We start from the raw sequence: 15204 nt of genomic DNA on the forward strand, positions 1-15204 counted from the left end.
AATGGTGGGTGTGGATGAGTTTTGGCCTCTCCTTCCCTTTGCCAGCTCTGACCAAAAGGAGAGCTAGCAACACATCAGCTTCAAGTTCCAGCTGGGATGTTAGAAAGCACAGCTCTTTTCCAGAAAATTAGTTCTTTACCTTTGTATATAAAATCGTCCTGTGTGACAGTGATTTGGGGAGGGACACGTTGCAAGGCTTCTAACCAGAATGTGACCCTCTAATCCAGGGCCCTGGAAAGGGAGGCATGTTTATGGCAGGTTTGCTGCATGTAATGTAACTGCTGTGTCCTGTGTGGCAACATCAGGGCAAGGCCTCACTCAGTCTCAGCCCATTTGTGATGGAGTGTAGGTAATATTAAAGATGTCTCCGAGATACTGTTCCTGCTGGTGAGGTCACTGGTAAATGGGCCCAGGCAAGAGTCTATCTGAACTTTATATTCTCCAGAAGAACCCATGGCTTACTTAAAGGCTCAGTAGAGGTTTTCCTTTTAGGCTTTCAATATTGTTCCCCCAGTGGCCCAGCCATGGTGTCTCTATGTTCTTCCGTCATCTGCCTGAAGACCTCAGGGTGGGTGGAGCTAGGGACCTTGGGCGGGGCTTATCTTTGTCCATGGTTCCCACCACAGGAACAGATTGTGGCGATGACAAGAGCCCTCACTTGCTTCCCTCCATGGGGATATATAGATAAGTGTAGCTCCAGCTCAGCAGACAGTCCATCTCTGATGCACAGCTTCCTAGAGTGTGCCTAGGGTAAAGTGGAGCCATCTGGTCAGTATCTGCTCCTGATTTCTATGCCTGGGTTTTGTCCTTCTTATGACAAGAGGAAACTCGGAGATAATGTGAGGGAAAAAGAGCTACCAAGGAAACACCCATTGGGCATCTTTCTCTGTTCCATGTTAGCATCACTGTGAAGTAGGGAAAGAATAGCTTAACACTGCCCTGTGGGCTGACAGAATCAGGAAACCAGGTGGCATGCTCACAGGCTGGCACTAGTGAGCTACCAGGTAAACAGAGTAGAGCCTGCACTCTTCCAGTGACTTGAATTGGCAGCTTCAAAGAACTCCGGCCTAGAGGAAGGGACAAACTAGAGGGGCGGACAGGGAGGAGAAAGGAGTGAGGTCCCAGGAAGGGATTGACATGGTCACAGCCTAGGATAGCACAAAGGTGGAGCAAAGGAGGAGAGAGAGGGTTGGAAGGAAGCAAATGGACCTAAGGCCCAAGGGTGAGGAACAAATCTACAGACCCCGAGAAGCAGACCCACTCTCTAGCTGCTAGTGCCTTCCCCTGAGGAAGTACCAAAGAGAGGTGGCAGCAGGAAATGTAAGCACATATCCCCAGATTCAAGATGTAGGCGGTCCTATACGCTTACGTGAGGGCACCTACTCTTGTGGTTAAGGCACACATGTATATAGACACACGAACAAACACTCAAAGATTCCAGAGCAAACTGGTTCTGATAAGCAATGTAGGACCTGTACACAGGCAAGCCACAAGTCTTGTATGCCGGTAGATCCGGGTCCCAGCCCCTGTCCCTGCTAGTTACCTCTGAGTTCAGGCATACCATTTAACCTTCACGCACTCCGTTTGTCTTTTATAAACAGTACTGCCTCTAAGCTGTTAGAACCATAGACAAAGTGATGGGTTTTGTAAGGAGGAGGTCCAGAGCTGGCAGCTGGTATGTCTATCATGGGGTCTGGAAGGGTCGCTCAGACCTAGCAGTGTTGCTAAGACAATATAGGGAACTGTGTGGGACCTGAGAATCCCAGCAGTGCCTTGCAGAATCCCCACAGTCTCCTTCCCTACGCTCACCAGACCAAGCTGGCACACTGTACAGAACAAGACAAAGCACGTGGCAATCATGAGAGCCGGAGGGTCCTGGATAAACACAGTCCTTGAATAGTAGAACTCACCCATTTAATTCCCAGACTTGACCCTTTATGAGACATTGCCTTAAAACACCAGTAGAGGGCAGCCTCGCAGGCCAGAGAGCTCAACTGCTTTGACTCCACCGGGCTAGCCCTTCAGCCCCCTGCCTGAGAAGAGGGGCCTCAGCCAACCATGCACCCCTGGAGGCTGAACAGCTCTGTGATTGTAACAAATCCAGAATCCTCTCCACCTGAAGGAAAAGAAAGGGGCCACCCATGTTGGGAGACACACTTGTTAGGTTTTTTTTACACAGAATGTTCTGATTAATGAAGGGAGGCTGTGGCTGTTTTCGAGGAGAATTCAGCTATTGGGGAAGCGGCTGTCATTACTTTGAGGGAGTGTAGAATCAGGTCAGGTCACTAGGCATCTGAGCGGGGCCTGTCTGCATAGACCAGAGGCTTCATCACAACCCCACAGTGGATAAATCTTTATTCTTGGATTGAGTACTCGATTGATAGTGTTAAAGGATTCCCATGTGTAGATGCTGGTCTTTGCTGCCCTCCTAAATGTACCCCCTCCCCTTTCTTTTTAATCTGTAACTATACAAATCAAGATTGACCACAGGGTGAGAGCCCTAGCCTAAATCTAAGTCTGGGATGGAAGCCACAGCTAAGCCCGAGGCCTCCTCTCTCCTCTATGGTCCATGAGCCCATGACCAAGTCTAAACTTGCCGTGCTCCCCTTCTAGCCCTGAGCTGAATAGGTCCTTCACCCAGGGAGCTTCATGGTTCTTATTGTATTGTCCTTGGCTTCATCAGGAACCGGGTTGGCGAGTGCAGTTGCCAAGTGTCACTGATGCTGCACACCAGTCCTTCCAGAGCCCCACCACGGTGAGTGCCCCCAGGAGTAGCCTGGCCAGGTCCCCACACCACCACACTGGCCACCCTCCGCCTGGCCCTGAAGCCTGGGGTTGTTTGTGTTCTCCTGCTGAGACTACCAGAGCCAAAGAGAAAGATTGGAAGGGGATGAAGGAGGGAGGTCAGAAGAAGGCAAAGGAGGGGGTGGTGTGTGTTTCTTTTTTCTTTTCTCTCTCTTCTTTTTTTTTTTTCACACACCCTTATAAGGCTACTGAAATCATTACCGATATAATAAACCAACAAGGCAAGTGAGTGCCTCTCACCAATGTTCCCTTCTATAAACACAGCCTGGCCGGCCCCCACGTCCCCTTCCCCCTCCTCTCTACCCTCCGCCCTCAGGGATTTGCTCTCCCCTGACGTTTCTGCCTTACCCAGCCCCTTTTCCTCTTGCTACTTTCTCTTTTTCCTTCACTGGTTATTGCAGGGGGCGGGAGCCTGCCAGCTGTGAGGGCCTCTGTGGTGGAGGAGTTGGTGCTCATGGTGATGGTGACCGTGATGGGACCCTGAGGCCTGGCTGGCCAGCAAGAGGGCAGGGTTGGCCTGAGGAGGAAGACGGAGAAGACGTGAGGGGGCTGTTGAAGAGACGGGTGGAGACCAGGCTGCACACAGAAGAAGCCATCCGCCAGCAGGAGGTGGGGCAGCTGGACTTTCGTGAGCTCCTGGGAAAGAAGGTGAGCACCAAGACTGTATCAGAAGACGACCTGAAGGACATCCCAGCCGAGCAGATGGATTTCCGAGCCAACCTTCAGCGGCAAGTGAAGCCAAAGACTGTATCTGAGGAAGAGAGGAAGGTGCATAGCCCCCAACAGGTTGACTTTCGGTCTGTACTAGCCAAGAAGGGGACCCCTAAAACCCCCGTTCCTGAAAAGGCACCGCCTCCAAAACCTGCCACCCCAGACTTTCGCTCAGTGCTAGGTGGCAAGAAGAAGTCACCCGCGGAGAATGGGGGTAACAGTGCTGAGGTCTTGAATGTCAAGGCTGGGGAAAGCCCCACACCTGCAGGCAATGCACAGGCAGTCGGGGCCCTGAAACCCATAGGCAACGCCAAGCCTGCTGAGACCCTGAAACCCCTAGGTAATGCCAAGCCTACAGAGACCCTGAAGCCTGTGGGCAACGCCAAGCCTGCCGAGACCCTGAAACCCATAGCCAACGCTCAGCCTTCAGGGTCCCTGAAACCCATAGCCAACGCACAGCCTACTGAAAGCCAGAAGCCTGTGGCCAATGCCAAGTCTGCTGAGACCCCGAAACCAGCTGGGAAAGAGGAACTCAAGGAGGTTAAGAATGATGTGAACTGTAAGAAAGGGCATGTCGGAGCCACGGGCAATGAAAAAAGACCCGAGAGTCAAGGCTCAGCCCCAGTTTTCAAGGAAAAACTACAAGATGTCCATGTGTCAGAGGGTGAGAAGCTGCTACTCCAGTGCCAGGTGACCTCTGATCCCCCAGCCACTGTCACCTGGACACTGAATGGAAAGACACTCAAGACCACGAAATTCATCATCCTCGCCCAGGAAGGTAAATGAGGGTGAGGGTAGGGGCAATGGGAAGCCTGTACCTACATGGGTCACTGTCACAGCATGAACCTGTAGTCTGCTTGATGGTCACTTGTAGCCATGGCCTGAGTTGGAATAGCCATCCCTATCCCCCTCATTTACAGGATGGGCTCTCTGCTGAGGGGTCCTGGGTACACACGTGAGCCTACTGTGGATGCAAGCTGGGCTTCTGATCCTTGTGGTACATGCTGTGGCTTGGCGTCTGTCTGGCACCCTACCCAGATCTCCTCTGAGCCTACCTAGGACTGAGTGTTCAACATCCCCCAGCCCCATAGAGAGAGCTATGCTCTGCAGACTGGGAGAAGGGGGACATGGAGCTGAGGTTATCTGGGGACCCTGAGACCATTTGAGAAGTGTAGGAAAGGCTGAGTGACGGCAGGCTGGGTTTGGAGCTAGAAGCTGGCATCAGCAACAGCCTGGTCTTGAGAACATTGTGGGTCTGAAGGGACCCGTGGGCAAGCCAAACCCTTACACAGCCCCGATGGACCCATTCACGCGGGACAGAGCTGCTCGCTTCCTAATTTGGATGAGACTTTTGTTTGCTGGTGTTTCACATTCTTGGTGGGGGGAGGGGGGTGTAAGTCCTGCCACCCGTGGCCTTTGAGGCCTTGGAGTTCACAAGCGTGCCAGTTTACATCAGAGAAAATGGGAGTGGGAGCAGGTTATCTGCAGCCCCTTGCTATGGTTTATTGTCCTATTACATTTATTTATTTAGAGTGTGTGTGAGAGAGAGGGGGAAGAGGGAGAGGGAGAGAGAGAGAGAGAGAGAGAGAGAGAGAGAGAGAGAGAGAGAGAGAGAGAGAGAGATAATATGATTGATTATGAAAGTGGGCACATGCTGCCACATGTGTGTGGTCATGTTTGGAGGGGAGAGGACAGCTTGTAGGAGCTGGTTCTTTCCTTCCACTGTGTGTGACCCCCTAGGATCAAACTCAGGTGGGGAGGTTGGGGGAAAAGCACCTTTACCTGCTGCCGAGTCAACCAGCCCTCAGTGTGGCTTAAATGGTCTTATAAATCACAAGTCTTATCAGAAACTCCTAGGCCAAATGAGATCCCACAATCCACTGAGGTGGCTAGTGGAGAGACAGGGTTCTGCCTGAGCTAGGCCTGACCCTAAAAGATCATGAAGAAGTTCCCAGGATGTAGCATGTGCCCTTGAGATACTGAGGGAAGGCGCTTCAGAGGCTGAGTGGACAGGTCTTAGTAAATGCCAGTGCACTGAGATTCCAGACCGACCATTCTTCCCCTCCTCTCTCCACTCTCCTCTGGTCACTCCCCTCTCCACACTTCCCCATCCCACAGCCGCCTACCTGCATAACCCTGGAAGGAGGCATTTGCAGATAGCATCGACCTTGTTCCTTACTCCACGATTCAGCCAGCAAATCCAGAGCAGCCGAAATGTGTGGAGTCTAACCACTGAATGACCAAAGTCAAACTGGGCATTATTTTTTTCAGCAGAGAGAGATTCTATAATCTGCTAATGCGCTGACAGTAACTTTTTCACACTGATGTCCTCAGTTGGCAAGGTCTTCCATAAAGTATCTGTCCCCCTGTGTCTGCTAGTTCTACCCCCATGATGCTCACACACCAGAGGTCTTAGGACCACTGTGGTGGGTGAGAAATCCAGGACAGGGGATGCTACCATCCTCCCTGTCCCACCCAAGGGCCTCCCACTCAGACAAACTGGAAAGCTTGACCAGGAATGTTTCCCAGGTCACCACATCCAGTGACTTCTCTGGGCAGGATGGTGCACAGCCACCAACCTGGGACTGTAAGTGGTAAAATCCTGCATGATACTGTCTATGAGTACACCAACCTCGGGAAAATTGGGGTTTGTGTTCCCAAAGCCAAAGCCACCAATGTCCACTTACAGAGTCTGCTCAGATGAGCAGTATAAGATAGACCTCATCCCTGATCACAGAAGTACTCCCAAGCCCCCAGCAATAGTCTCAGTATTTCAAAGTACGGATAGCTTGTTTCCATCAGTAGAGCACCATGTCCAGATGCCATCCTGGACAGTTACATTTTCTAATCCCTAAATTCTCACACTACTGAGTATCCTAATAACAGAGAAGTTGAGTAAACTGCCCAAGGTTGCACAGCTCTTAAGTAACAGAGCAGAGAAGAGAGGAGACATTGCTTCCTGCGATGGAGGATGGAGGGGGACCATGGCTGAGCCTGTCTTGACACAATAAAGGGGAGAGTGCTTGTTCTCCAAATGCCAGCCCTGCCCCCCCCCAGCCTGCACTCCCCAAGTCTTTAAGAGGGCCCCCTCCCCCAGGGGGAATGCATCTTAGGCTTATCAGCTGTTACTGGAGAGATCCAGGGAGGCAGCAAGGCAGTGGCCAGAGGTGGAGTGAATCTGCTCCTAGTAGGTCTGGCAGCAAGGACATAGGCTCACTGGGATACAGCTGTTGGAGCCAATGCCACAGCGTGGTCTGAGAGGGGAGTTGTTCCATGCTAGGGACTAAGGAGAGGAAAGCCCAGAAAGTAGGGAAGCTAGCAGTAAGTGGGCCCTGTACAGGGCTCGGGGTATTAAAGTCTGGCTGCTTGCACATGGGCCTATCTGGGCTGTGGCGGGGGGTTGGGGGGAGAGGGGGGCTTGGCCCTGATTTCATCCCACATCCTGTCAGAGAACGTCTAAAAGCAACAGTGAGCCATGCAAGGGAGATTTTGCAGTGAGGAATGCAACACGAGAAGTTGGATTTTAGGGGCTTGGACTGACTCCAAGGCCAAAGAGTATGGAGTATGGAGACTGTTCAAGAGATCAGGGGACATGGTGGTAAGGCCCAGGCTGCCGAGGTGAGCATGGCCACCAAGGGAAAAAATCCAGTGCAAGAAGTACAGGCATCTGCCATAAAACCTGTAGCCTGGCTTGATGGGCAGGGTGATGGCTGGGGCCAGAGAGAGAACGGGGAGGCAGAGCCAACAGTGGGATGTTGTCACTGGAACTAAGGAAGTCTGTGATTTGAGGTGATGAGCAGGTTTGAAGGGCAATACCCATCTTCCTGTCTCCCAGCACCTCCCCACCCCTACCCCTGACTGCACTGACCCCCATCCTGTCTCTCTCCCCCTCTATCAAGATTTACTTCCTCCAGGATCCGTTCTTAGACCCCTGTCACTTTAGCTGAGACATCCAATGGATACATGGATCACAGAGCTCCCACTAGGGGATGCCTGTATAAGTATCCAGTAGCTTCTCTGCTGAGCCCCACAGCCTGCAGGACAGGTTACACCCACCCCACTTCATGCTGAGGAAATCCCAAAAAGAGGTGTGACAGCCGTTGGTGGGATTTGACCATTGGGCAATTCTTAGAGGGTCAGTTGAGTGGAAGTGTCTTTCCTCCTCTGGCAGCCAGAGCTGTGGAATGCCTGTGTTCAGGAGACCATCAACTGGCCCTATCCTTCAGGGACAGGTACCTGGGCCTCCCTTTCTAGAGCCATCTTAGCTATGGGGAGCCAATAACCCTGGAGTCCAGGCAGGGCTGAGGTAGCTTTTAAAGGGCCTTTATCTCTGTGTTGCTTCCTGCCTCCAGGCCGGGCTTCCCCTAGCAAAACATTTCTCCCAGTCTAGTAAAGATGTTTTGTTTTCATTGCTGTTGTCAAGAGATGATTAATTTTTTTATTGCCTTCAGGGTAGAATCTTGTGAAGGCTTTTTCAATGCTGTATAAACTTATTCTACAAACTAAGTAGCACCTACTGTATACAAGGCATTGACATATGCACTCCCTTTGCCTGTATGTAGAACCCATTTAAAGACCTTGGAATTCATATCTTATTTCTGTTTTTTCAACAATACATACAAGCACATATTATTGATTATGTGTTCCTGACCTTGCCTTTCATAGATCCTTCCAGATCCTCTGCTGGGGAAATAGCCTCAATTACTTTTTATTGCAGTTGCATTTCAGATATGGTTATTGCCCTCAGAGACAGCATGAGAGACAGGAGTGTGATTCAGCAATGGCCTTGAAATGGGCTTTGTTGCTACCAGTGTGCTCAGATGCCTGGGGAACCCAAGAGAGGTGCATCTAGAGCTAGAGTCTTAGGGGTGACACAGAGGACACTGTGCCCAAGGAAGGGACCCTAGGTGAGTAGCAGGGTTGGGCAGTGCCTGCCAGAAGGGCAGGTCAGGGAGGCTTGCAGAATAATCTGGAGCCTGGCAACCCTAACCCCAATCCTAGCCCTTTCTTTCCCCTCCTGCTACCCACTCGGGAAAGGGAAGCTGGGGGGGGGGTCTTCAGTCACAGAAGAGTGACTCCCCAGCCAGGAGGGGCTCCAGGCAGAGCTTCTGTGGAACCACTCAGTGGATTCCTGCTTCTCATCCCCTTCATTCCCTCAACTCCCCAGCAGGCTGACAGGCTGAGGCTTCTAAAAAAAAAAAAAAAAAAAAAAAAAAAAAAAAAAAATTGCTGGGAAACAGTTTTCTTCTGGAGGTCAAGAATGAGCCGTCCCACAGGAAATACCAGATTCTTGAACTGGGGTAGCCAGCCTCCAGCCTGCCCAGTCTTCTCCAACCCACGCATGCATGTGGCCATGGTGGAGCTCTGCTGGGGACTTGGAGAGCTGGGAATAGAGGTGGGGTCTCTTTCAGATCCTCCACTGCCCTTCCAACCGGCACACTGTCATTCACTGTGCCTGTCACTTAAGTTTTGGGCCAAAGGTAGCTGGGGAACCAAAATAAAAAACAAAACAAAACAAAAACAAGAAATGAGACATGCTATCACTTGGGGATGGGGGACTGCAATATGTCCTCCCAGACCAGGGGAATCCAGGTGAGTGGGTTTCCTCTAAGCCTGTCTCTCAGACCAGGCAGCTCCTCACATCCTCCTGTCCAGCCAGATGACTGGAATGGCTGCCCTCACTCCCCTGTCCCTGTGCCTCCTAGTTCTCACTCTCACGCCAGACTTTCTCCATCTCCAGCCAAAATCCTTTGTGTTACAGTTGGGAAGATAACGGTGGCCCACTGTCCTCACCATGGGAAGACAGGGTCAGGCCTGTTCAAGAGCTGAGTAGGAGGGAGGGGACATAGATCTTCTATCCTATCCCAGGAAGCAGTGTAGGCTTTCCAACTCTCTAGTGAGGTCCTGAGGGGCCCCACTGGTGCCATCCTTGCTCTCTGAGTTTTCTGGCATCAGCTTTGTGTAACCAGATTGTCTTAGTTGGGGTTTCTGTTGCTGCAACGAAGTACCATGAGCCAAAAGCAAGTCGGGGAGGGAAGGGTTTATTCAGCTCATACTTCTACATTGCTGTTCATCAGCAAAGGAAGTCAGGACAGGAACTCAAGCAGGGCAGGAACCTGGAGGCAGGAGCTGATGATGCAGAGGCCATGGAGGGGTGCTGCTTACTGGCTTGCTCCTCATGCTTGCTCAGCCTGCTTTCTTAGAGAACCCAGGACCACCAGCCCAAGGATGTTACCACCCACAATGGGCTGGGCCCTCCCCCTCTGATCACTAATTAAGAAAATGCCTTACAGCTGGATCCTTTGAAGGCATTTTCTCAATTGAGGCTTCTTCCTCTCTTTGTGTCAAGTTGAGATAAAACCAGTATACATAATTTGAGCTAAAATGGTTCCCCCGAGACCAATGCCCATTTATCTTGTCCCACATGCCCATAAACTTGGAATGTACACAGCTGGCCTCCAGTGCCAATGGTCTGGGGGGCTGTATAACAAGTCGCTTATAGGCAACGGGATAGATATGTCTCTGTCATTCTCTTATGATGGCTGATGCACTGACACTGGGTAGCTGGGGCAGGATGCCATGCGAAAGACTTATTTACTCATCTCAAGGTAGGATCTAGCAGATGGCTGCACTCCTGGGTGGCCCAGCTGGCTCCATTCTTATATGACTTTACCCACAAGTCAGAAAGTTCTAAAAGAAGCCTGACTGGTCTAGGGAAGTGAGAGCTGGGTGGGGAAGGACCAGATCCTCAGCTTTGTACATGCTCAGCCTGCCTTTCCGCTGTGCACCTCCAGGCCCCCAGAGATATGTCTCAGGCAAGGATAGACCCTAGGACTGTGAGCAAAGAGGCCATCCTCACCCCTCCCTCAGGGGCCAGAAGACCCTGCCCTGTAGGAAGGCTGACCCAGGAGTTCCTGGCCCTGTACCTATCATTGGCCTGTTCTTCAGCTGCAATACCCTTCCTAAAAAGCCATTTGCCACAGTCACAGACCACAGCCACTACCATCTCACAAGAGATCACCCCAAAAGCCGGTATCCCTGTTGACCGAGGGTTCCTACCCCCTCCTACTTACCTGTGCACTCAAAACCTGTTACCTTGGGCTGGTCAGATGTCTCATTGGGAAAATGTGACGTGAGTTTAATCCCTGCACCCACATGGTGGAAGGAGCGCCACCTCCTACAAGCTGTCCTCTGACCTCCACACACACAAACATCACGGCCAACGCATGGTTTCTTTGGTTTTGTTGTTGTTTTTAAAACTCTCTTTACCCATCAGTGTCTCCAACATCACTTGCCACTGTCCCCAGGCTCCTTATGCTCCACAAGGAGCAGGCCATGTCTGTCTGCTCCCTACCCCACTTTTCCACTGACACTCCTGCAGTTTCTCCAAAAGAGCCCTCCAGTGGTGGAGGAGGTCCCTGGAGAGTTGATGAGGAGTCCAGTCTTTTGGGGTAGATCATCAACAAAGAGTTTGCAGGATTCAGAAAGGAGAGCCAGATAGATTCACACTGGGCCTCTGGTCTGAGCAGGGGCTTGTAAAGATATCTGCTGTGCCTCAGACACCTGCTGTGCCTCAGACACCAGGCCCTTTCCCGGTCATTCACAGCATTTCCTGTTCTCCTCGCAGGCTCACTCTTCTCAGTCTCCATCGCGAAGGCGCTGCCCGAGGACCGGGGTTTGTACAAGTGTGTAGCCAAGAACAGTGCTGGCCAAGCAGAGTGTTCCTGCCAAGTCACTGTGGACGGTAAGTCGTGCCACCACACACACAGGACCATCTCTTGCCCCCTTCCACATCTGAATGAAGCTCCCCCAGATTGTCCCCAACCTTACTTCAGCATTCATTTGATGAGACTCAAGCTACCTATTTAAAAAAAAAAAAAAAAAAAAAAAAAAAAAAAAAAAAAGAGTCAGGGAGGAAAGGAAAGTGGCAGCCTCACCTTTATTGCTTGGTTGCCCACATAGTCTCTTCCTGAATCCTCTGGCCAGGAAGAAGCTCTGTTCACCTTCTGCTCCCTTCCCAGTCCTGACCTCCACACCCAGAACCTTCTGGGCAGAGAAGCCAGGCATAAGGGCACCAGCGCGAGAAAGGACACACCCACAGGAAAATGACTACAAGTATTTAACCAACCACAACAAGCAAGTGTGCACAGTGCTGGTGCCCAGGCCCACTGAGGAGCTTGGGTGTGAGGAGGGAGCTGAGTGTTCAAGTGTCTTCTGGGAGAAGGTGAGTCAGGCTGAGGTGGGGGAAGAGAGGAGAACAGGGCTACTTAAGACAGCAGAGAGACGAGAGGAGGAGAAGCAGGAGAAAGAGCAGACCCATTAGGACTGGAGTTCTCCAGCTCAGGAAGGGGCAAGGCCCAGCGGGAAGCATGCATCTGTGTCTCTTTCCTCCCCCTCCCCCCATTAGGAATGTGGAATTCGAGCCTGGGAATAGAGCAAGCCCTGTGATGGTTTAGACTACCTCCCTCATTAGTATCTCTCCTCATCACGATTGACAGCATTAGAAGTCGAGCCCTACCAGGCAAAGGCTTTTCCTCTGAGTTATATTCCCATCTGCAACACCCATATATTATGAATGAGAAAAACTGAGGCTGTTCAGAAAAGAAAGACAGTCAACAGGAGGCCCTCTGGCCCCATAGTGCCTGAGCCAGGGCAAACCCTACAGGACTTTCAATCCAGTGCCTGTTTTTTTCTTTTTGTATTTTTATACTTCCCTGGAAATGTCTAAAAAGGTAATATTGGGAAAACAGTTTCTTGCCCTTGAAATGCCTGCTTAACAGCCATCAGTAACCATGTCAAAACCCGGTGTCCAAATAAGGCATCTAGAAGAACAGCTTTGTTGTTGTTCTGGCTCCTGAGCGTGAACACTTTAGTCCTGAAATCCTAACCTGTTTTATAGCCGTCTCACAAGATGGAGAGGCTTTGTCCCCACTCGGGTTCCATAACCCCACTTCCTGGTCACAACGCAGAGATCAGGGTACATAATCAATGGGAGAAAAAAAAAAAAACGGAGTGTCTTCTAAAGGAAAGTGTCTTTGGAAAACACAATTGCTAAGTAAATGAAACAGTTGCTAGCCAGGAGTCTGACAGGAAATGGGTATCCTGGAGTTGTAGGGATGACTTTTGAGGAAGTAGATCTGCTGGGTCAAGGTTCACGGTCCTCTGTGTGTCTCTTCCCACCTGCCTGTGGTTGCCCCCTGTCCAAGCAGAAAATTGAAGCCATCCCTAAGCGGCCAGCCTGCTAATGTGGTTATCGGCTTTTGACACTCTGGCCTCTTGAGTTCCTATTTACACAGAGAGCTGCAGGAGAGCAATCTGTTCCCCTTATCTGGAGAGTGTCAGCACCTTTTCCAGATTTGTTTGTGAAGTGTGTAATTTCCTTTCCCTTTTCACAGTATGCTTGAGAGGTCTTGTTTGGTTTGAGTTGTATTTAAGGGGCTTGTTCATTCTGCAACCTAAAAGGCTTTCTTTGCTCAGGAGGTGTGCCCAAAGACTCTGCTGCCTTGACTGATCTCTCTGACAGCTGTCAGTTATCTCCAGTCCCTTTGAAGTCAGAATTTGGCCCCTGGCTACAAATTAGGAGCTGGGTCTCTGAAAGGCAGGGGAGACATCAGCGGAGGTAACAGAGATGGCTCAGTTAATTAGACTTGGTCTGGTTTGTTTGCAGAAGGGAAGAGACAGCCCTCTCCCCTACCCCAGGCTCCATTGCCCTTGCTGGTGTACTTGTATATGTATCCGTGTCATCTGTTGGATGAGTTTCCTGCCACACTTAGCTGTTTCCTCATCAAGAGCCACTGCCAGGCAGAGAGAAGGACTGTGGGCTCCTTAGCTGCTCCTTTGCCTGAAGTCACCTTTCTGCCTCCTTTGCCTTGGTGTGTTTGCCAAGCTGAGTGACCCCCTGTCTTTTGTCCCTCACTCGGAGATCTCAGTAGATCTGACCATCCTTTTACCATCAAAGTCAGATGTGGGGGTGGGGAAGGGGCAGGAGCATCTTTCTAAAAGGTGGGATCCATGGTTTCAGTCAAATTCTCGAAAAGAGTCGGTGTGCACCACCTTGGATTCTGAGCACTGGGAAGGCTGAGGCAACAGGACCACAAGTTCAACACCAGCCTGGGAGACAGTCTCAACAAAGAAATAAAGATGAGGAGGAGAAGGAAGGAAGGAAGGAAGGGAGAAACCATTTGCTATTAGGGGTAGCTAGCTGTGGTTGAATTTTCATTCGTGAGCTCACTGGTCCATCTCCTGTAGCTGCCTGCCTGACCTCTTAGTAGAACCAGTCCCACATCCCTTTAAGAGGACAGCGAGGTCCCTCTCTACAGTGCAGACTTCAAGATGGCTCTCCTGCTGTCACTCAGCATGGCTGGCCATGCTCCTTAAAGCCACTATCCGCCTGTGTCCAATACCATTAAGACTACATCTATGATCAATATGGGGATGCATTTCAGGAATCTGTTGTGGTAAATCTCTGACCCAAACATGGCCAGTCAAGGAAAACACAACTCAATATTTATAATTATAAACTGCAAGCCGTGGATTGGGCAGATTTACCATTATACTACTCTATTCCCCAGCTATGAGATCCCTTAAAGCCTGCAGTTTTCTAAGCCATGTCCTTCTGGAATCCATCTGGGCTCACTGGTGTTCTGTATCCTTTTTTCTCTCTTCCTCTTCTTCTTCCTCTTCCTCCTCCCCTCCTCTTCTTCCTCCTCTCCAACCTGTTTTGTTGTTGTTCAAGACAGAGTTTCTCTGCATAACCCTGGCTATTCTGGAATTCCCTCTGTAGACCAGACTAGCCTAAAACTCAAATCCTCCTGCCTCTGCCTCCAGAGTGCCAGAATTAAAGGCTTGTGCCACCACTGCTTGGCAAGTATTCTGTTTGTTATAAGGCAGGAGGGGTAACCTATAGGAGGCAGCCTGTCTGCCTGTTGACAGTGGTGCTTGGGTCATTTGGGCATTTGGACTCTGGTCGTTTGTGCCCTTTCTTAAATGTGGTCATGTCGCCCTTCCTTCCAAACTCAGCAGAAGGGTACTGAGCCAACAAAGGATAGAACTTGTCAAAAGTAAAAACTCACCCACGAGGAAAGCAGCTGACTTTTAATACCTGCTGTGGGCAGAGACCTTTGTACTTCATCTTTTCAGTTTCTGCAAAAGGGTGCAGGCTACCTTTCCCAATGAGCTTAGCAAAGCTAACTGACAAGAAGCACTAGCCCAGCCTGAAGCCCCGCCCAGTCAATTACATTGTACATTGTCCTGATAGAGCTCCTGGGGCCTGCCAGACCTTTCTATGGGCTGATTCTGGCCAGGGGAATTATCATGTCAAGACACTTCGGAGAGACCTTGACCCTCCATTATTGTCAGCCCTTTGCTGGCAAGTTTTTTCTACTCAAGGGACTAAGTTATTAATTCCTATGAATTATCAGCTCTGGCCTCTCATCCTCAGGTACCCTAGCCAAGGCATTCAGCCTTAGCTTCAGGGAAAGCAGGGCTTCACACCCACAAAAGGTCATACATCCGTGCGAAGGGGGAGCATGTATCCATGGCAGCCATACCAGCATTCATTCATTCAGGTGTGCACCCTGCCAGGCGCAGCTCAAGGAGCTGGTATGGCTGAGTATGAACAGAAAATGTTTCTGGTCTCAGGACGTGTGTGTGTGTGTGTGTGTGTGTGTGTGTGTGCGTGTGTGTGTG

At 50.7% G+C, this 15204-nt stretch overlaps 1 protein-coding gene across 4 annotated transcripts in view; it reads left to right on the forward strand.

Annotated features, from left to right (window-relative positions):
- The window catches only part of Mylk (myosin light chain kinase), a 254873-nt gene that overhangs the window by 169326 nt on the left and 70343 nt on the right, over positions 1-15204 (forward strand). For 3 of the 4 annotated variants that reach the window (XM_034514936.2, XM_076942877.1, XM_076942876.1), the window contains exons 15-17: positions 2684-2755; positions 3207-4294; positions 11144-11260. In XM_034514936.2, the coding sequence (XP_034370827.1) occupies positions 2684-2755; positions 3207-4294; positions 11144-11260 (1277 nt within the window). Of the gene's footprint in view, positions 1-2683; positions 2756-3206; positions 4295-11143; positions 11261-11601; positions 11741-15204 lie in introns of those variants that run through there. The other variant, XM_076942878.1, reaches the window with a different exon arrangement.

The sequence above is a fragment of the Arvicanthis niloticus genome, chromosome 12 (genome assembly GCF_011762505.2).
Source record: "Arvicanthis niloticus isolate mArvNil1 chromosome 12, mArvNil1.pat.X, whole genome shotgun sequence".
NCBI lineage: Eukaryota > Metazoa > Chordata > Mammalia > Rodentia > Muridae > Arvicanthis > Arvicanthis niloticus.